Source organism: Palaemon carinicauda, chromosome 1, assembly GCF_036898095.1.
Source record: "Palaemon carinicauda isolate YSFRI2023 chromosome 1, ASM3689809v2, whole genome shotgun sequence".
In the NCBI taxonomy this organism is placed as follows: Eukaryota; Metazoa; Arthropoda; class Malacostraca; order Decapoda; family Palaemonidae; genus Palaemon; species Palaemon carinicauda.
This window is the reverse complement of record NC_090725.1, coordinates 16,838,656-16,861,681: the sequence shown is the minus strand read 5'-3', so window position 1 is coordinate 16,861,681 and position 23,026 is coordinate 16,838,656. Positions and strand designations below refer to the sequence as shown.

The 23,026-nt window shown below is 44.6% G+C and overlaps 1 protein-coding gene across 2 annotated transcripts in view; it reads left to right on the top strand.

The window, feature by feature from the left end:
• Positions 1-23,026, top strand: part of LOC137647114 (FAD synthase-like) — a 108,939-nt gene that overhangs the window by 62,410 nt on the left and 23,503 nt on the right. For both annotated transcript variants that reach the window (XM_068380364.1, XM_068380355.1), the window contains exons 9-10: positions 15,189-15,362; positions 18,092-18,213. In XM_068380364.1, the coding sequence (XP_068236465.1) occupies positions 15,189-15,362; positions 18,092-18,213 (296 nt within the window). The remainder of the gene's footprint in view (positions 1-15,188; positions 15,363-18,091; positions 18,214-23,026) is intronic.

The following is a 23,026-nucleotide window of genomic DNA, read 5'->3' as shown; positions in this document are numbered from 1 at the left end:
GGTACAAACCACTTAAAGTTTCGAGTTCAGTGAAATAAGTGCAAACAGAAATCAAAGTGATAAGTGATTAGCGCAAAGTATGTCAGTGTTGTGCGTGAGGGTACTTTTGTGCGCGCCAGTCGTCCTCCCAGTCCGGGACCTCTTGCAAGCTCCCAAGCCCAGGGGAGAAGCAATGTCGAAGGGCAGAAGGGTTCAGCAGGCCTTGATCGGCGCACAGAAGTATCCTCGGTGGTTGTGGGCGTGTCTTACCGAGACCGTCACTCCCACCCGCAGACGATTGAGCCCTTATTTTGCTCGTCTGCAGAAGAAATTTAGGGGAGAAAACGCTGGTCTCAGGTCTCAAGACCTTTTAAACGTAAAGTCCAGACCTATGCCAGACGTACGAAGTTAGAGTTCACAGTCATTGGGTTAGCTCTGACTCTCCTCAGTCAGTTGAATGCACTCCGCCTAAGAGGAGTAAGGTTCTGCCACAACAGAGCTCGACTGTTAAGGCTTTACCTCAGCCTACTGTAGTTTCTGCCGACCCCAAGTGGACTCTACTACAGTCCATGCAAGCACTGCTTTCGGACTTGATGCGTGAGTGTCGGGCTGAGAGTGTTGCGCCTCCGCCTCCGCCTACACTCCCTCCGCCTATGCTCGCTCCGCCTGATCGCAGTACCACCTGCCAGGCGTACGATGTTGTGGACTCTATTACAGTCCATGCAAGCACAGCTTTCGGACTTGATGCGTGAGTGTCGGGCTGAGAGTGTTGCTCCTCCGCCTCCGCCTACACTCCCTCCGCCTACACTCGCTCCGCCTGATCGCAGTACCACCTGCCAGGCGTACGATGTTGTGGACTCTACTACAGTCCATGCAAGCACAGCTTTCGGACTTGATGCGTGAGTGTCGGGCTGAGAGTGTTGCTCCTCCGCCTCCGCCTACACTCCCTCCGCCTACGCTCGCTCCGCCTGATCGCAGTACCACCTGCCAGGCGTACGATGTTGAGCCACGTGCTGAGTTTGCTGTTCCCAGTGGTGTTCAGCCTCCGTCTTCCTTAAGGCAACCTTTACAATGGGATCAGGAGGATTATACCTCTCTTCCTCCGCCTCCACTTGCTGCTCCACCAGTGATGCAACACTCGGTTGAGGTACAACAACCTCTCCCGTCCATGAGTCAGTCTCCTCAGCTCTCGCTGCAGCGAGCTCAACCCTCCACAAGGCAAGCACCACAACACCTTAGCCTTGCGCCTCAGGAGCCTCAGCTTGCGAGACATTTACCTTGTTCTGCGCAGCCTCTTCCTCATCGCGCTCCGCTCACACCACAGGAACTGGAACTTGCTACTCCGCTTCCGCCAACCGCTCAGCAAGCGCAACCCTTGGGTTCAACCACTCATGCTAGGAGTCAGCCTCCTCCACCCATGCGCCTTCCTTCTGCTTGTCTTTTATTCAGCCTTTGCAGACTGAGCCTCAGGTGTTCCCTCAACAGAGTCTTGAAGAGGAAACCACAACTATTGTTGTTCCAGCTCGTTCTGACTCTGCTGTTCAGCATACCTCCAATTTCAAACCATGGCAAAAATATGAATCATGAGTTATGAATGTAAGGTAAACATTATGTTGATTTTTAAACCCCATGCAAGCATGCATAAAGCACTCTAGCACTGGTCATGGAATTTCTGAGAAATGTTAAACGCCATGCACACGCTCTGCTTTCCTTACAGCAGGCTCTGCTTACAGCAGGCTCTGCTTACTACATGCTCAGCATACAGCATGCTCTGCATTCAGCATGCTCTGCATTCAGCATGCTCTGCATTCAGCATGCTCTGCATACAACATGCTCTACATACAGCATGCTCTGCTTACAGCATACTCTGCATACATCATACTCTGCATACCTTACCGCATGCTTCTCAGTCACACATCTTGGGTTGTTGCCAACTCACTAGACTGTCAAGCAGTTTCATAACGTTGCCTTCTAGTCTGCTGCTTTTGCACCAGTGAACCCTCCTCAGAGAACTTAGCTTTTCTAGGATAAGGTCCCTGTAGATGAGAAAGTTCTTTTCTCCCTCCTTCTGATATTCCCTTGAGGACTCTGTCATTTGGAGGGAGCCTTTAGCTGCATAACCTCTTATGGACTTTTATTTAAGCATAACATGCTTCCAGGGAAGGTTATGGTTCCACTTCAGTCGCTAATCCCGTCTGTTACCACACCTGCTCCCATAGACCTTGAGCTGTGTTGTATGACATGCAGTCCAAGCTTAGTCCTTGTTAGAGGAATTTTTGTTTACGGAGTCAATGTGTCACGGGGAAGACGTTCAACAACCAACAGAAGTGACTTGTTGTGACGCAGTGCGGCAACCTCAGCAACCCGTTAAGGAGTTGTCTGTACGACCCAGACAGTCTAGACAGATTCGGGTTGTCACTGTACTTCCTCGCTTGCCCATGATTGACAGTTCACAGACTGTGCAGCAGTATCATGATCTTGTGTCCGGCTCCGTCAGACGACTGGCTTTTAAGAGCTCCCACAAGTCGTCGCTGTCTGGAGATTTTCAAATGGACTATGGATCTGACCAAGGAACTGGGCCTCCTGGTCAATTTTGAGGAGTCTCAGCTCGTTCCATCCCAGACCATTGTCTCCTTGGGTATGGATCTTCAGAGTCGAGCTTTTCGGACTTTTCCGTCGGCCCCAAGGATCTTCCAAGCCCTAGAATGCATCCAGAGCATGCTGAGAAGGAACCGATGCTCAGTCAGGTAGTGGATGAGTCTAACAGGGACACTTTCATCGCTGGCCCTGTTCATCGTGTTAGGGAGACTCCACCTCCCCTCCCTTCAGTATCATCTAGCTGCTCACTGGATAAAGGACATGACGCTAGAGACGGTCTCAGTTCCTGTTTCCGAAGAGAGGAGGTCTTCTCTCGCGTGGTGTAAGAACAGCTTTCTCCTCAAGGAAGGCTACCTTTGGCTGTTCAGAAACACGACCGCCGTCTCCTCTCGGACGCATCAGACACGGGCTGGGGTGCGACTTTGGACGGACAAGAATGCTCGGGAACATGGAATCAGGAGCAAAGGACACTTCACATCATTTGCAAGAAGTTGTTGGCGGTTATTCTGGCCTTGATAAACTTCAAGTCCCTCCAGCTTAACAAAGTGGTGGAGGTGGACTCTGACAACACCACAGCCCTGGCTTACATCTTCAAGCAGGGAGGGACTCTTTCGTGGAAGTTGTTCTAGATCGCAAGGGACCTACTCATCTGGTCTTTAGATCGAAAGCTAACTGGTAACGAGGTTCATTCAGGGCGGTATGAATGTCATGGCAGATCACCTCAGACGGAAGGGTCAGGTCATCCCCACAGAGTGGACCCTTCTCAAGAATGTTTGCAACAGACTTTGGGCCCTGTGGGGTCAGCCAACCATAGATCTGTTCACTACCTCGATAACCTAGAGACTCCTGTTGTATTGTTCTCCGATTCCAGACCCAGCAGCAGTTCACGTGGATGCTTTTCTGCTGGATTGGTTCCATCTCGACCTGTATGCATTCCCGCCGTTCAAGATTGTCAACAGAGTACTTCAGAAGTTCTCCTCTCACTAAGGGACACGGCTGACGTTGGTTGGCTCCGCTCTGGTCCGCGAGAGAATGGTTCTTAGAGGTACTGCAATGGCTGGTCGACATTCCCAGGACTCTTCCTCTAGGAGTGAACCTTCTAAGTCTACCTCACGTAAAGAAGGTACACCCAATCCTCCACGCTCTTCGTCTGACTGCCTTCAGACTTTCGAAAGACTCTCTAGAGCTAGGGGCTTTTCGAAGGAGGCAGCCAGAGCGATTGTCAAAGCAAGGAGAACATCCACTCTCAGAATCTATCAGTCTCAAGGGGAAGTCTTCCGTAGCTGGTACAAGACCAATGCAGTTTCCTCAACCAGTACCACTGTAACCCAGATTGCTGACTTCCTGTTATATCTAAGGAAAGTAAGATCCCTTTCAGCTCCTACGATCAAAGGTTACAGAAGTATGTTGGCAGCGGTTTTCCGCCACAGAGGCTTGGATCTTTCCACCAACAAAGATCTACAGGACCTCCCTAGGTCTTTTGAGACCTCAAAGGAACGTCGGTTGTCCACTCCAGGCTGGAATCTAGACGTGGTCCTAAGGTTCCTTATGTCATCAAGATTTGAACCTCTCCAATCAGCCTCTTTTTAGGACCTCACATTAAAAACTCTTTTCCTCGTGTGCTTGACAACAGCTAAAAGAGTAAGTGAGATCCACGCCTTCAGCAGGATCATTGTTTTCACATCTGAAACGGCTACATGTTCCTTGCAGCTCGGTTTTTGCTAAACGAGCTTCCTTCACGTCCTTGGCCTAAGTTGTTCGAGATCCCAAGCCTGTCCAACTTGGTGGGGAATGATCTGAAAAGAGTACTTTGCCCAGTTAGAGCTCTTAGGTACTATCTAAAAAGGTCTTAACCTTTACAAGGACAATCAGAAGCCTTATAGTGTGCTATCAAGAAACCTTCTTTTCCAAGTTCTAAGAACTCAGTTTCTTACTATTCAGGCTTCTGATTAGAGAAACACATTCTCGTCTGAAGGAAGAAGACCTTGCTTTGCTGAAGGTAAGGACACATGAAGTGGGAGCTGTGGCTACTTCAGTGGCCTTCAAACAGAACCATTCTCTGCAGAGTGTTATGGATGCAACCTATTGGAGAAGCAAGTCAGTGTTCGCATCATTCTATCTCAAAGATGTCCAGTCTCTTTACGAGTACTGCTACACCCTGGGACCATTCGTAGCAACGAATGCAGTAGTAGGCGAGGGCTCAGCCACTACATTTCCATAATCCCATAGCCTTTTAACCTTTCTCTTGAATACTTTTTATGGGTTGTACGGTCGGCTAAGAAGCCTTCCACATCCTTGTTGATTTGGCGGGTGGTCAATTCTTTCTTGAGAAGCGCCGAGGTTAAAGGTTGTGATGAGGTCCTTTAGTATGGGTTGCAGCCCTGTATACTTTAGCACCTTTGAGTTGATTCAGCCTCCCAAGAGGAACGCTGCGCTCAGTAAGGAAGACGATCTTATTAAAAGCAGAGTAACGGTTCAAGTCGACTTCCTTACCAGGTACTTATTATTTCATTGTTATTGTGGATAACTGATTATATGAAATACGGGATACTTAGCTATCCTTTAGTCTTGTACACTGGTTTTTCACCCACCCCCCTGGGTGTGAATCAGCTACATGATTATCGGGTAAGTTTAATATTGAAAAATGTTATTTTTATTAGTAAAATAAATTTTTGAATATACTTACCCGATAATCATGATTTAATCGACCCTCCCTTCCTCCCCATAGAGAACCAGTGGACCGAGGAATAATTGAGGAGGTGTCAACAAGAAGTACTTGAGTACCTGGCCACAGGTGGCGCTGGTAAATACACCCCCTTCTAGTATTGTGATAGCTGGCGTATCCCTCCATAGAATTCTGTCGGGCAACGGAGTTGACAGCTACATGATTATCGGGTAAGTATATTCAAAAATTTATTTCACTAATAAAAATAACATATTTCAAACTTGAAGAAAAGGCAAAGACAGGATTTTGAGGCAACTGGGAATTATCAAGGTAAGAAATGGAAGTATATTAAACTGGGATGAAGACATTAAGAAGAGATGGAGATAATATTTTGAATAACTATTGAATTTTGAAAATGAGAGAGAGAAGAGGTGGGAGAAGTACAAAGTGATGGAGATACGGAATACAATAGTAAAGCAGGTCTATTGAATAAATGAAAGATGGTAAAGCAATAGGTCCATCAGAGTTTCAAATTGAAATGGTGAAGATACTTGCTACAGAGGGGAAAGAATGGATGCTGGATTCATTAAGATCAATATGGGAATAAGAAATAATCCCTAAAGACTGGGATGAGAGTCTAATGGCATCTATATCTAGGCAGAAAGGTGATGTCATGAAATGTGGTAACTACAAGGAAATTAAACTAACAAAGCATTGCTTGAAAGTTTTTGAGAGCACTAGATAAGGGATTTAGAGAGATGGTAAAAATTGGGAAATAGCAGTCTGTATTCATGAGGGGGAGAGGTACTGTGGAGGTCATCTTTATAGTAAGGCAGCTACAGGAAAAGAGGTTAGAGGGAAACCAGAAGCTTTTCTGTGATTTTGTAAGTGTAGAGAAGGCTTATGATAGAATACCAAGAGGAGAAGTGATGTTTTGGTACTGAGGAAGAAGAAAGTCCTGGAGAAGTTGGTGAGAATGGTAGAGATGATATACAAAAGAACTTTGGAGACGTGTGGTTTGATAGTAGATGTAGATAAGATGGAAGCTATGGTGAGCAGTAAGGAAAGTAGGAACAGGATAGCCATGCATGAAAGTAGAGGCTCAGTTATAAAACAAGTAGAATAATTAAGATACTTGGGATCTACTATAAGTTGAAGTTGAGAATAGGATGAAAGCAGGTTGGGGGATGTGGAAGGAGGCAACAGGAGTGGTGTGTGATAAGAAAATGTCAGTCAAGCTAAAAGTCTAGATCTATAGGACGGTAATAAGACCACAGTGTTATGTAGGGATCAGAAACGTGGGCTCTAAGACAAAAAGAGGAAAGCAAGCTTGAGATAACAGATTGGAATGCTGAGCTGAATTTTGAGAATATCACTGCTGGAAAGACAGGAAAATAATAAAATGAGAAGAATAGCAGGCATAATAAAGATTACTAAGGTGATAAGAGTGTCAAGACAGATGGTGTGGGCACGTGTTGAGGATGGATCGTAAAGAGGACTTGGGAGGAACCTGTTAGGAGGAGAAGATCGAGAAGGAGGCAAAGAATTAGATGACAAGATAAGGTGAATGATGATACGAAGAGAAGAGGTTTGGTGGAATAGGATGCCTTTGGTAGAAGGCGTTGGAGACAGCGCATCAGTCAACCAGCCCTTTAATGTAAGAGTATTGGTGGAAAAGATGTTGAAAAGCAAGAGCTTCACTGAGAAAGGAAAGTGAACCACAGGTAATTATTGAAATGATGAATTGTAATATTGATATTCCACATTTCCCCTGTTAGTCATTTCTCCGTCATGTTATTTACTATGTTATCTTTCTCTTTGAATTTTGGCTTTTTCCTTCTTCCATACACTCCCAAGTTCATTAATCTTTTACAAACGATGATCCTTTTTCTCTTTTATATAACATGACCAAACTATTGTACAATTTTTAATACTTTGACTGCTTTTACAGTTCCTGTAATATAATGATTTCTGATCCTAACTCTTCTCATGACTCCACACATCCACTTCAACATCCTCATTTCCGCCACTTCCAATTTTCTGTTCTCGAGCCTTCATCATCATCCATGCTTCTGCCCTGTAAATCATTGCTGATTCAACTACACTTTTATAGAACTTACCTTCAAATTTTGTACTTCTCCTCTTGTTGCACAAGGTTCCTGATGACCTCCAGTTTATCCAAGCACACTGTACTCCTACGAGTTCCCATTTATATATTCTGTTATATTGGATCCAGTATTTACTGTTATATACCTGTGAATCCTATAAATACCCAAAAATATTAATGTATAATGGAAAATACATAAGGAAAAGAAACTGTTAAAAAAAATTATACAAATATATCAAAATCATCTGTTGTATGAATTCACAGGAAAATACTTTGCAATATGGTCAAATGTAATGGATTATATTTCCACTAAAATTTGCAAATTCATTGACAGTCATGTATTAGATTCGCTTCAAAATTATTATACTGTATTTTTCAATATTAAACTTACCCGATAATCATGTAGCTGTCAACTCCGTTGCCCGACAGAATTCTACGGGAGGGATACGCCAGCTATCACTATACTAGAAGGGGGTGTACTCACAAGCGCCACCTGTGGCCAGGTACCACAGTACTTGTTGTTGACGCCACCTCACTTTTTCCTCTGTCGTGCTTCCGGCAAGACGTTCTTGGATACGCTTATGATTTTGGAGTATTGTTCACGGTTTGGTGAAGTATTTCTCTAAAATTTGCAGCTATTCGCTATACTGGAAACTTCTATATTAGCTTAGTTAGCTTTTGGAATTAATTTGATTAATTATGGTGACGAAGAGAGTATAAACTCTCTTTCACCTTTCAATGGCCGACCCTTCCCTTAGACGGAAGTGTTGGTGTCTAAGAGAGTATAGACTCTCTTTCTTAATTTTGCTTAACAAAAGTTATAGATTTATTTTATATCTCTCCGCCTCTTATAGGCCTCTTCGATTAACTTCCTTTTATTATAAACTTATTAAAATTAATTTTTATATTTGTTTATATTCGACCTTCCTAATAGTAGGCGGTCTTTTCTTGGTACCGAAGTTAATTAACATTGAGCCCGTCATTTCGGTTTTTACCTGTTAACATATTATGCTATTTTAATGTCTTTGAAAGAATTTCTTTGATAGTCTCGTACTGTTTTGAAAGTTGAACTAACGTTTTGTTTTGTCTCTGCAGTTGTTGACGTTCAGAACGTTCAACTTGCGCTCTATCGTTACGATAGAGAAAGAATTTTCACGGTTTCACGTTGCAGTAAGAGTAACCGTGTCTAGCGTTTTGTTCATTCTTTCTTAACTTAATGGTTTTAATCCTAATAAAGGAACTTTTCATTTTGGGAAATATTTCAGTTTTTTCCTTTAACAATAATATGTTTTAACGATATATATGATTGGGCTCTTCTCTCAGGTGCTAAGAGAGAGAGAGAGAGAGAGAGAGAGAGAGATAGAGACGGAGGGAGAAAGAGGAGGATAAACGTTTCATTCAAGCGAGTAACGTTGTTATCGTTTTTGCTCTTCTCCCTAGTCTCTTTAGGGGAAGAAGGTAAACGTTTCTAGAGTGATCTAGTGTTTAGTCTCTTTCCAGCCACTGAATTATTTATCTTTCATTAGATTTTTCTGTTACATTGTAATTCTGTTTTCGCAATTACTAACTTTTGAGAAAGGATAGAATTGCGTGTTTCAGGTACAAACCACTTAAAGTTTCGAGTTCAGTGAAATAAGTGCAAACAGAAAATCAAAGTGATAAGTGATTAGCGCAAAGTGTGTCAGTGTTGTGCGTGAGGGTACTTCTGTGAGTGCCAGTCGTCCTCCCAGCCCGGGACCTCTTGCAAGCTCCCAAGCCCAGGGGAGAAGCAATGTCGAAGGGCAAAAGGGTTCAGCAGGCCTTGATCGGCGCACAGAAGTATCCTCGGTGGTTGCGGGCGTGTCTTACCGAGACCGTCACTCCCACCCGCAGACGATTGAGCCCTTATTTTGCTCGTCTGCAGAAGAAATTTAGGGGAGAAAACGCTGGTCTCAGGTCTCAAGACCTCTTAAACGTAAAGTCCAGACCTATGCCAGACGTACGAAGTTAGAGTTCAACAACCCGGATGCAGTCATTGGGTTAGCTCTGACTCGCCGCAGTCATCAGTTGAATGCACTCCGCCTAAGAGGAGTAAGGTTCTGCCGCAACAGATCTCTGCTGTTAAGGCTTTACCTCAGCAGACCTTAGTGTCTGCCGACCCCAAGTTGACTCTACTGCAGTCCATGCAGTCACAACTTTCGGTCTTGATGCGTGAGTGTCGGGCTGAGAAGGTTGCGCCTCCGCCTGCGCTCGCTCCGCCTGCGTTCGCTCCGCCTGCGCTCCCTCCGCCTGCGCTCCCTCCGCCTGCGCTCCCTCCGCCTGCGCTCGCTCCGCCTGACCGCAGTACCGCCTGCCAGGCGTACGATGTTGAGCCACGTTATGAGTTTTCTGATCCCAGTGGTGTGCAGCTCCCTCCGCCTTCCTTAAGGCAACCTCAGCAATGGGAACAGGAGGCTTATACCTCTCTTCCTCCGCTTCCACTTGCTGTTCCACCAGTGAGGCAACACTCGCTTGAGGTACAACAACCTCTCCCATCCATGAGTCGGTCTCCTCAGCTCTCGCTGCAGCGAGCTCAACCCTCCTCAAGGCAAGCACCTCAACACCTTAGCCTTGCGACTCAGGAGCCTCAACTTGCGAGACTTTTACTGCGTTCTGCGCAGCCACTACCTTTTCGCTCTCAGCTCACACCGCAGGAACCTCAACTCGTTCCTCAGGTACTTGCTACTGCGCATCCGCCAACCACTCAGCAAGCGCAACCCTCGAGTTCAGCCACTCATGCCAGGAGTCAGCCTCCTCCACCCATGCGCCTACCTTCTGCTACTTCTTTTGATCAGCCTTTGCAGACTGAGCCTCAGGTGTTCCCTCAACAGAGTCTTGAAGAGGAAACCACAACTATTGTTGTTCCAGCTCGTTCTGACTCTGCTGTTCAGCATACCTTACCTCCATTTTCAAACATTATGATAATGGAGGTTATTTGTATTACTTATAAAAATATATTTGTATTCCTTGCAATATATTTTTAACAATATCGCAAAATATGGCAAAAATATGAATCATGAGTTATGAATGTAAGGTAAATATTATGTTGATATTAAAACCCCATGCAAGCATGCATAAAGCACTCTAGCACTGGTCATGGAATTTCTGAGAAATGTTAAACGCCATGCACACGCTCTGCTTACCTCTCAGCATGCTCTACATACAGCATGCTCTGCTTACAACATGCTCTGCATACAACATGCTCTGCATACAGCATGCTCTGCATTCAGCATGCTCTGCATACAACATGCTCTACATACAGCATGCTCTGCATACAGCATGCTCTGCATACAACATGCTCTGCATACAGCATGCTCTGCATTCAGCATGCTCTGCATACAACATGCTCTGCATACAGTATGCTCTGCATTCAGCATGCTCTGCATACAACATGCTCTACATACAGCATGCTCTGCATACAGCATACTCTGCATACAACATGCTCTGCATACCTTACCGCATGCTTCTCAGTCACACATCTTTGGTTGTTGCCAACTCACTAGACTGTCAAGCAGTTTCATAACGTTGCCTTCTAGTCTGCTGCTTTTGCACCAGTGAAACCCTCACTGAGAGAACTTAGCTTTTCTAGGATATGGTCCCTGTAGATGAGAAAGTTCTTTTCTCCCTCCTTCTGATATTCCCTTGAGGACTCTGTCATTTGGAGGGAGCCTTTAGCTGCGTAGCCTCCTATGGACTTTTATTTAAGCATAACATGCTTCCAGGGAAGGTAATGGTTCCACTTCAGTCGCTAATCCCGTCTGTTACCACACCTGCTCCCATAGACCTTGAGCTGTGTTGCAAGACATGCAGTCCAAGCTTAGTCCTTGTTAGAGGATTTTTTGTTTACGGAGTCAATGTGTCACGGGGAAGACGTTCAACAACCAGCAGAAGTGACTTGTTGTGACGCAGTGCGGCAACCTCAGCAACCCGATAAGGAGTTGTCTGTACGACCCAGACAGTCTAGACAGATTCGGGTTGTCACTGTACTTCCTCGCTTGCCCATGGTTGACAGTTCACAGACTGTGCAGCAGTACCATGATCTTGTGTCCGGCTCCGTCAGACGACTGGCTTTTAAGAGCTCCCACAAGTCGTCGCTGTCTGGAGATTTTCAAATGGACTATGGATCTGACCAAGGAACTGGGCCTCCTGGTCAATTTTGAGGAGTCTCAGCTCGTCCCATCCCAGACCATTGTCTCCTTGGGTATGGATCTTCAGAGTCGAGCTTTTCGGGCTTCTCCGTCGGCCCCAAGGATCTTCCAAGCCCTAGAATGCATCCAGAGCATGCTGAGAAGGAACCGATGCTCAGTCAGGTAGTGGATGAGTCTAACAGGGACACTTTCATCGCTGGCCCTGTTCATCGTGTTAGGGAGACTCCACCTCCCCCCCCCCTTCAGTATCATCTAGCTGCTCACTGGATAAAGGACATGACGCTAGAGACGGTCTCAGTTCCTGTTTCCGAAGAGAGGGGTCTTCTCTCGCGTGGTGTAAGAACAGCTTTCTTCTCAAGGAAGTCTACCTTTGGCTGTTCAGAAACACGACCGCCGTCTCCTCTCGGATGCATCAGACACGGGCTGGGGTGCGACTTTGGACGGACAAGAATGCTCGGGAACATGGAATCAGGAGCAAAGGACACTTCACATCTATTGCAAGGAGTTGTTGGCGGTTATTCTGGCCTTGATAAACTTCAAGTCCCTCCAGCTTAACAAAGTGGTGGAGGTGGACTCTGACAACACCACAGCCCTGGCTTACATCTTCAAGCAGGGAGGGACTCTTTCGTGGAAGTTGTTCTAGATCACAAGGGACCTACTCATCTGGTCTAAAGATCGAAAGCTAACTGGTAACGAGGTTCATTCAGGGCGGTATGAATGTCATGGCAGATCACCTCAGCCGGAAGGGTCAGGTCATCCCCACAGAGTGGACCCTTCTCAAGAATGTTTGCAGCAGACTTTGGGCCCTGTGGGGTCAGCCAACCATAGATCTGTTCGCTACCTCGATAACCTAGAGACTCCTGTTGTATTGTTCTCCGATTCCAGACCCAGCAGCAGTTCACGTGGATGCTTTTCTGCTGGATTGGTTCCATCTCGACCTGTATGCATTCCCGCCGTTCAAGATTGTCAACAGGGTACTTCAGAAGTTCTCCTCTCACAAAGGGACACGGCTGACGTTGGTTGGCTCCGCTCTGGCCCGCGAGAGAATGGTTCTTAGAGGTACTGCAATGGCTGGTCGACATTCCCAGGACTCTTCCTCTAGGAGTGAACCTTCTAAGTCTACCTCACGTAAAGAAGGTACACCCAATCCTCCACGCTCTTCGTCTGACTGCCTTCAGACTTTCGAAAGACTCTCAAGAGCTAGGGGCTTTTCGAAGGAGGCAGCCAGAGCGATTGCCAAAGCAAGGAGAACATTCACTCTCAGAATCTATCAGTCTCAAGGGGAAGTCTTCCGTAGCTGGTACAAGACCAATGCAGTTTCCTCAACCAGTACCACTGTAACCCAGATTGCTGACTTCCTGTTATATCTAAGGAAAGTAAGATCCCTTTCAGCTCCTACGATCAAGGGTTACAGAAGTATGTTGGCAGCGGTTTTCCGCCACAGAGGCTTGGATCTTTCCACCAACAAAGATCTACAGGACCTCCCTAGGTCTTTTGAGACCTCAAAGGAACGTCGGTTGTCCACTCCAGGCTGGAATCTAGACGTGGTCCTAAGGTTCCTTATGTCATCAAGATTTGAACCTCTCCAATCAGCCTCTTTTTAGGACCTCACATTAAAAACTCTTTTCCTCGTGTGCTTGACAACAGCTAAAAGAGTAAGTGAGATCCACGCCTTCAGCAGGATCATTGTTTTCACATCTGAAACGGCTACATGTTCCTTGCAGCTCGGTTTTTGCTAAACGAGCTTCCTTCACGTCCTTGGCCTAAGTCGTTCGAGATCCCAAGCCTGTCCAACTTGGTGGGGAATGAACTGAAGAGAGTACTTTGCCCAGTTAGAGCTCTTAGGTACTATCTAAAAAGGTCTTAACCTTTACAAGGACAATCAGAAGCCTTATAGTGTGCTATCAAGAAACCTTCTTTTCCAAGTTCTAAGAACTCAGTTTCTTACTATTCAGGCTTCTGATTAGAGAAACACATTCTCATCTGAAGGAAGAAGACCTTGCTTTGCTGAAGGTAAGGACACATGAAGTGGGAGCTGTGGCTACTTCAGTGGCCTTCAAACAGAGCCATTCTCTGCAGAGTGTTATGGATGCAACCTATTGGAGAAGCAAGTCAGTGTTCGCATCATTCTATCTCAAAGATGTCCAGTCTCTTTACGAGTACTGCTACACCCTGGGACCATTCGTAGCAACGAATGCAGTAGTAGGCGAGGGCTCAGCCACTACATTCCCATAATCCCATAACCTTTTAACCTTTCTCTTGAATACTTTTTATGGGTTGTACGGTCGGCTAAGAAGCCTTCCACATCCTTGTTGATTTGGCGGGTGGTCAATTCTTTCTTGAGAAGCGCCGAGGTTAAAGGTTGTGATGAGGTCCTTTAGTATGGGTTGCAGCCCTGTATACTTTAGCACCTTTGAGTTGATTCAGCCTTCCAAGAGGAACGCTGCTCTCAGTAAGGAAGACGATCTTATTAAAGGCAGAGTAACGGTTCAAGTCGACTTCCTTACCAGGTACTTATTATTTCATTGTTATTGTGGATAACTGATTATATGAAATACGGGATACTTAGCTATCCTTTAGTCTTGTACACTGGTTTTTCACCCACCCCCCTGGGTGTGAATCAGCTACATGATTATCGGGTAAGTTTGATATTGAAAAATGTTATTTTCATTAGTAAAATAAATTTTTGAATATACTTACCCGATAATCATGATTTAATTGACCCACCCTTCCTCCCCATAGAGAACCAGTGGACCGAGGAAAAAGTGAGGTGGCGTCAACAACAAGTACTGTAGTACCTGGCCACAGGTGGCGCTTGTGAGTACACCCCCTTCTAGTATAGTGATAGCTGGCGTATCCCTCCCGTAGAATTCTGTCGGGCAACGGAGTTGACAGCTACATGATTATCGGGTAAGTATATTCAAAAATTTATTTTACTAATGAAAATAACATATCTCAGAATGCCTTAATTCAACATATTATATTAAGAAGATGTAAATGCTAAAATAGTGTAACCATGCACTGGGCATCATTTAAAAGGAGTGCTCTTGTAAAGCAGCCAAAGTCAAAATTACTATAAATAGAATCAAATATACTTGTTTCTATTTATGACTTATTATTTTTGAAACTGAGAATATTAAGTAAATACCAAGCAGTATTAGAAAGTGAATCTGGTAATAATAAATTAAAGTATATTTAACCAACTGTTAAAATATGGGGTTTATTACTACAAAAAGAACCCACTTATATAGGACTAATATTAATATTATCCCATCTTCAAATTTGTAACATGTTTGTGACCCATGTAATCCCATTCTTGAATTCAGAAAATCTAGAACAATTAACAACCATACATATATTTTTGTAATTATATTATTTTCTACCCATTGCATATATTAGGCATTGAAAACAAATCCTTAAATTTTTTTTTGTCAATCTCCAAATTTGCATTTTATCCAGTTATTGAATTTTTATGTTACAATATATTAGATAACAGCCAAAGATTTTTAGAACAAACCATTTGGCCAGCCGTATGAGCGGTTAATTAAAAAATATAATAACATGTAAAGAAATTAAAATTCTTGCAGACTCAAATAGAGGATTATTTTGTTTCCATATTTTTTATACTAGTTTTTGTTTATAGATATTTCAAATGTCTTTTATAATTTTCCAGACCAGAGGAAGTTTGTGTGTGTTACAATGGAGGAAAAGACTGTTTAGTTGTACTTCATTTAATTTATGCTGTAATGAATATGCAGTACCCTAATTCCAAACTTCAAGCTGTGTATATCACTGAAACGAATGCATTTCCTCAAGTTACCGAGTTTGTTCAGCATTCCATTAATAGGTAAGTTCTACAGTAACAGTTTTCTATCCTTTAATTCATCTTGAAATTTTAAGTCCCTTGGTGTTGTTGTAAACTTTAGAGAGAACAATGTTTAGTGAATCAAATTTCCATCCATATACCAAGGCACTTCCCCCAATTTTGGGGGGTAGCCGACACCAACAATGGAACAAAACAAAAAGGGGACCTCTACTCTCTACGTTCCTTCAGCCTAATCAGGGACTCAACCGAGTTCAGCTGGTACTGCTAGGGTGCCACAGCCCAACCTCCCACATTATCCACCACAGATGAAGCTTCATAATGCTGACTCCCCTACTGCAACAGAGTTTAAAGAGATCTATATCTATGTACATTTCAGCATTGTATGCAGTCCTCCTTCCCTATCTGTGGATTCACTTATATGCTGTTGACATTTGGTACCAATTTACGAAATTATACATGGAATTTCACTAATATATGGCCCTAAAATATTTTGTCAAAGAAAAAAAGAAAGTAACAGAATTCCAGAAACAGGGATTTTTGTACCATATGTTCTCTCAGAACCAAAGGAAAGTCCCCTCCCCACCATGAGACATTAGTTTTAAAGGCAAGGGAAATTATCTTAGATTTCTTAGTCAAATGAAAAAATAAAATGAGTAAAGTTTAATGTATCTAATGTTATCTTTTTCAAATGTGTTTGAAGACCTGTCTTCTAAAAAAAGTATGATATATCAATGCTTCGATATACATAGCTTCGATGAATGAATTTTTGAAGATACGCATAAAATAATTTTGTCCCACGCTTTGATTTATGTACACAAAATTTTAGAATACAAATTTTTGATCGATAATTTGTAACTTGGAAAGATTTATCGCTGGTAATTTAGAAAAGTAATAGAAAATGATAAAAGTATTGTCAGTAATGTTATATTCATTGCATAAACCATACAGCCATAATATAAACTGAATGAAAAAATAGGTTTTGTTATGAACAATAGAATTTGCTAACAACTGTTTCGCTTGTCTTTCAATCCTTTTATGATAGTAATCAATTTCTGTAATTGTTACAAAGTTGAATAAAATAAAACATATTTCTACATTATACCCCTATTTGCTCTGGAGTAAATATCAAGGATGTATACTGCCAAATATAAACTACAAGATATAGCTGAGTGCGAAAAACCATTTTTCATAGCTGTTACGTTGTTTGGAAAGGGGAAAGCTTTGTCCGAAACTGGAGGCGTGAGGGAAAAAAGGGATTTTGTTACAATGCGATCTCATATAAGGCTTTATGAAATTCTTAATTTTATAGTAAGTGCAAGAGGGTGTATTTGGTTTATGAAAAGGTAAACCAAATGGGACGAAAACTACCTAACTAATTAGAAGAAAATTTAACAATTTCATAAGTAACACAAATCTACACACTATAAATTATCATGCATTAGCAACATGGATTAAACTCAGGTAAATTTTCATGTGCCTTTAAGCTCGACAGTAAATGAAATGCTAGTTCAAGGATCAATTGTTTCTTTACGAAATAAATTAGATCCTTCGGAAGTTTGCTGTAATCAGCTGATCAGGAAAGCATAGGTGGTAGTTTCATCAACATATGAACAGAAAACAATAAAAAAGATTAATATTTGCTGTTTTTATTTCTTAATAAAATACTATGTGAAACATAAGTTTTATCAAAATCTTTTTTATATCAAATACAATTGTTCGTTTGTTCAAGATTGCATCATCTTATGTGGAAAACAGAACTCCTTACCATTTATAAATTACTGTACCCTATACAGTAGTATACCTACACTTATACAGTACTTGTAGACAGTAGGTATTACAATACTTATAACAATTCCTTACCTTTATTCCTGTGGTTGATCTGCACACTGGTATCAGAAGTCTCTCTTACACTTTCCAGACATAATATACAGCAAAAAAAAAAAAAGGCACGAGAGAATATCTTAAAAAGAGTAGCACCAAAATCCTGAATGCGTATTATAAATAAAGAGCGGGAACTAAAGCAAAAGTAACACTTAATGCATTACTTCACGGCATTAGTTGCTCTCCATATAGGTAAGTAGTTTGTTGTATCAATGAACCAAACGTCATGACTCAAAATTGAGTGATGAGGAAGCCCGTTCATAATGGCGAAGCATCATAACTCAAGACACATCTTGTATTGAGTTATCATCTTTGACACTCTGTGCATCTTTCATGATAATCATAACAAAAATGTCATAAATATGTATGAATGAGCAGACAAAAAATACGATGACCATAACTTAGAGAGATGTGCAAGAAACGTTTATGTTTAGATACCGTAGACAATATAAGAAAATTTATTATCTATTAATCAGGAAAGCATAAAAAATGGCAGTGTTATTCTACTGTATAGGGGATGATAAAATAAATACCTTTCCCTGGAATTCTTGAAAAAAATAAATAGGTACTGAGGTCTGAAAAGGGTTGCGTATGGGACTGGACGCACCTGGTTGAATACAGTATATAAAAAGGACTTTTTAGCCTTAAAACCAATGCAATAATCTAAATTCCAAAATTCCAAGCAGAGTTTGTGAGTTGGCCCTTTGAGATAGCAGTAGTTTCACTTTATGAAATTGCATTAGGTTACCAATTTTAAACTAAAGGGTCAGGTTATAAAGAAATGGACTATTTATAGAGTTGAGGGATATGAAATGGACAGACTTTTCCTTTGCAAAGCTAATTATCTACTTAACTGATTGTTATTGCAGGTATGATCTTGATTGTGAAATTCTGCCAGGCCCTATGAAAGGTGCTTTAACTGCTCTGTTGGAAAAAAGACCAGCACTTCAAGCAATGATAATGGGAACTCGTAGAACTGATCCTTATTCAGGTAAATGAACAGAATTACTGTATTTAGGTTGAATTATATTGCATTATATTTTGTCATTTGAGAGAGCAGAACAGGTTGTATATTATAAAATTTTGTTTTATGCCTTTACAAGAATTATTTTAGGTTTTAACCAGCTAAGTGCATTATTCATGCTCTACATTTCATGAGTATCCCATGATTTTACAAGTTCTGTAATGTGAGATCTTATATTCATTGCAAGTTTACTGTTGAGCTTTTGAATTTTCTAATTAAATTCTTTTACTAACAGTGTGGAAAATGTACAGTACTTGCACTAGTCCCACCTAGAAAAATTACTGAATGTTGAATAAGAATTATGAAAACACCTCGGTTAAACTTTCAGTAGATACTGTCTAGCATTACTTTACCCTTGCAATAGCAAAAGTTGGGTTTGCTGTTATATTTTCAGTAAGTATTAGCTGTAAGTCACAGCTTATGTGTTTGAGTCATGAGCGCTTTGAGCTTGAAATAAAAATCTAAATTTTTCACTGTAGATATCATCAATGTGACTCCTAGAATATTACTGTATTGAAATAAATAATTGTTCCGTAACCGAAATACAAACCACGCTATTTACAAAGGGTTATTACTTTTAGCGTAGCTGAAATGGCGAGCCATTAGAATTTAACGAGGGTGTATTACCCCCGCGCTAGTTAGCGGGGGGGTAGGGGAGTGGTAGCTAGCTACCCCTCCTCCCCCTCACACACACGTGAATACTCACTTTAACTTTTGGCTCGGACTGTGACCGACGTCTCTGTCTTGGTCCTCGCTTGGCAGCCATTGTCTGTTTTGTCTTTACTTAATCGCTTACTTTTCTTTTACTCAATATATATGTAGACATGTTTTCATGTTTGTATATATATTTGAGTATAGAAATAAGTAAGTTTCCTTTTCAGATGTGTGTGTGTAGTGTACGATATCTACGTGGAGGCCTCGGCAGTTAGGCCACCACGGCGTATCTTATGGGTGGCGATCGAGTTTGACTTATGTCTTTCTCTCTCTCTCTCTCTTGAGGTCGTTCACCCTTTTACTACGTGTACTACGCCCTTGTAGCCTAGCTTCCTTTCCGTGTGGGGGGTTGCTACGCCGTACGTTTGTATCAATTAGTTATGAATCTAATTGTAGTTGTTTTTTGTTTTTCAGCTTGTAGAACAATTCCTTTCGGGGTTTTCGTTCTTTCTTTAGTGTTCATTCATTTTTAAATTACATAATTACATAGTTACATAATTATAATTGTTATAATTCTGTTTTGGTTACAGCTCTCCTTCCGCGAGTGTAAGTGGTTGTGAGTGCACGTGCCTGTTGTGTAATTCTTGTTCCTTTCCCTCGGGATTCCTCTTCGGAGCCTTCCCGGGGGAATGAATGTGTACTAATATTATTTGTTTTATTTTTTTACAGTTACCGATCTAGTTCGTTTCTGTAATATAGCAACGGTGTGAGCTGTCTGGTTGAGTCCTGGGGATTCGGCTGTTGCTGCCTCCACCTTGTATTTTCGTCAGGGGCGTGTCTCCTTCTACTGGTAGTACTCCCGTGTCGACGGACAGCTCTCCAGTTCATTTTAGAACAGTCAGGAGGCTTGCCTCCTTGGGCGGATAACTTTCCTTCCGAGGGAAGTTTTTCCTGTCCAGGCTTGAGTTTTTCCCCTTTTGGGGGGTTCTTCTCTTGCCTTTTTTTCGTGCGACTATGCTCTTGGTGCTGAGCGGTCGCACCTGCAGTTTCGCTCAAGGGGCTGGGCAACTGCAGGAGCTCCTCTTCGGAGGATTGCTCCTTTTAGGTCACTGGCTGACCAGTCTCTTCCTCGAAGTGTTTCTCTTTCGTTCGCGAGAGAGTACACTCATAGAGACTCCTCTTCGGAGGTTTCTTCTGTTGCTGTTGCTGTTGGCCTCCCTCGCCGTAAGGCCCTCCGTCCGCCTCGTCGTAAGGGCCTCTCATCTCCCTATAAGGGTGCTTGAGGCGCCCTTTTGGATCTCCGTTTGCAGCCTACAACTCCTTTTTTCTCGATCTTCCGCCTTGGTGCAGATGGACAGCAGTCTGATCTCGTCTTCCGACGGGCAACGGTCTTCCCGACGGACAGTGGTCTTCCGACGGACATCAGTCTCCCGGCGGACAACGGTCTGCCCGACGGACAGCGGTCTTCCGACGGACATCAGTCTCCCGGCGGACAACGATCCCTTTGGGGCAAAGGGTTGCCCCCACGGGGGTTCTTCCCTTGCGTGTCAGGGTTTCCCTGCGCGCCCTGCTGTTCGTCAGCGCTTTCAAGATGATCTTCCCTGCGGTTCCTGTTTCGTGCCCTGTGCGCCCACGTTCGCCCTCGCGATCTAGAACTTCGGTTCAGGTCGGGGTCAAGGACTCTTCTTCTTTGCGCAGGCTTCCACGTGTAGCCTTCTGCTCGTCAGCGATCATCAGCTCGCCAGCGATCATCAGCTCGCCAGCGATCATCAGCTCGCCAGCGATCATCAGCTCGTCAGCGATCATCAGCTCGCCAGCGATCTCCGGATCGCCCACGTGTGTTACAGCTGGCACGCCAACGTTCTCCAACACTTCTGAAGGAACATGGTTCGCCAGCTACTAGCTCACCTGCGCATGCTGATCGCCATCGCGCGACCCTCAACTGCGGATGCTGATCGCCATCGCGCGACCCTCAACTGCGGATGCTGATCGCCATCGCGCGACCCTCAACTGCGGATGCTGATCGCCATCGCGCGACCCTCAACTGCGGATGCTGATCGCCATCGCGCGACCCTCAACAGCGCATGCTGCTCGCCATCGCACAACCCTGCACGATCGCCCGCTTACGCATGCTGCTCCTCATCGCACAACCCTGAACGATCGCCTTCCTGCGGATGCTGATCACCATCGCACCCTTTCACGCGATCATTCACCTGCGCATGCTGCTCGCCATCGCACAACCCTGCACGATTGCCCGCTTACGCATGCTGCTCCTCATCGCACAACCCTGAACGATCGCCCTCTTGCGGATGCTGATCACCATCGCACCCTTTCACGCGATCTTTCACCTGCGCATGCTGCTCGCCATCGCACAACCCTGCACGATCGCCCGCTTACGCATGCTGCTCCTCATCGCACAACCCTGAACGATCGCCCTCGTGCGGATGCTGATCACCATCGCACCCTTTCACGCGATCATTCACCTGCGCATGCTGCTCGCCATCGCACAACCCTGCACGATTGCCCGCTTACGCATGCTGCTCCTCATCGCACAACCCTGAACGCTCGCCCTCTTGCGGATGCTGATCACCATCGCACCCTATCACGCGATCATTCACCTACACATGCTGCTCGCCATCGCTTACCATCACGCGGTCATTATCGCCAGCGATCTTCTTCACCTACGCGGCAGCACGATCCCTCGCCGTCACGCCATCGCTTGCGTTCGTCGCCTCGGACACGTGTTCATTTACCTGCCCACCCTCACGCCCACTCGCCTGCGCGCCCGCGCGACCGCTCGCCTGCGCGACCATTCGCCTTTGCGCGACCGCTCGCCCTCGCGCGACCATTCGCCTTTGCGCGACCGCTCGCCCTCGCGCGACCATAGTTCGCGGCGAATTCAACAGCCGGTGGTAGCAGCAGGGACGCGTGCTCCTAGACGGCACTCGGGATCACCTCCATCCAAGCACAGGTTGGTAGTGCAGGACGAAGACAGGTCAGTACAGCATTCCTCCCCACCTTCTTTTCAGGCAGGTACCGTCGGGTCCACTCCAAAGGATCGCCCGATCCCTTTCACCTTAGCGAGGATTTCGGACTCTGTGTCCTTGGAGCAGCAGACATGGTTTGGTCCGCTGGCACGGGCGTTAATGAGGGTTATGAAACCAGCACTCGCCGGCCAGGGTAACAAACCAGCGGCTGTCTCTCCTACGCTGAAGAGAAAGAGAGGAGTGGACTTCGTGGTGACTTCCCCCAGGGCGAAGTTGGTTCCCAAGAGGTCGGTCTCGAGGGTCCCTTCTCCTGCACGAGTACTCCCTCCTTCTCCCGCCCTGGAAGGATTTTTGGCGGGGGGGCTTTCCGTTCAAGATTTCTCCATCGGACAAGGGGTGACTGCTTACCTCTTCCTCTGGGAGCTTACCAGGTTCTTTCCCTCCTCGGTTACGGCCCGAGGTTTGGTTCAAGGAAGCTACAGGAAGATCAAGGGTACTTTCCTCCTCTCGAGCTCAGACACCTTGGCCTTTCGTCGTTAAGTATCTACTTGCGGACAAGCACGATGTTGTACCATCTGGACGCGCTGACTGAAAGCTTCCTTCGGGTGTCTCATCTGTGGAGGTCGACGACCTCAGACACCCTTCCATCCTTGAGAAGAGTTTTGTCTGTGCCCAAGGACAGAGACTTAGACAGCTGCTGTGCGGAGTAAATCGACTTCCGGTTTCACTCCAAGGCGCTTTCTTCCAGACTCTGCAGGGCTCCAGCGCCCTTTTCTTTCAACCACGTCGGCCTAAGTTATCGGCTACGACAACTGGGACAAGGTGTCCAATTGCAGCTTCCTCCTGTCAGGAACAGATGGCACGGGAGACTCCCCCGGGGGGCATAGTCCTAAAAGGAGTTCACGAACTCTAGGATTGCAGGTTTTTTCGCTGGGAGGATGCTTAAGGTTACTCATCCGAATGACAGCTTCCCGATGCCCATTCCCGCACAATCTCTGTGAGTAGCCAAGGATATCGCGCCTGCCGTCTCTGTCAGCGAATTCAGTGTCTCTGAACCTCTATGCCATAGCGTCAGCAGAGTTGCCCGGTTGGGCAGAATGATCCATACCTTAGGCGAAGGTCTTCCTTAGGATCATCGA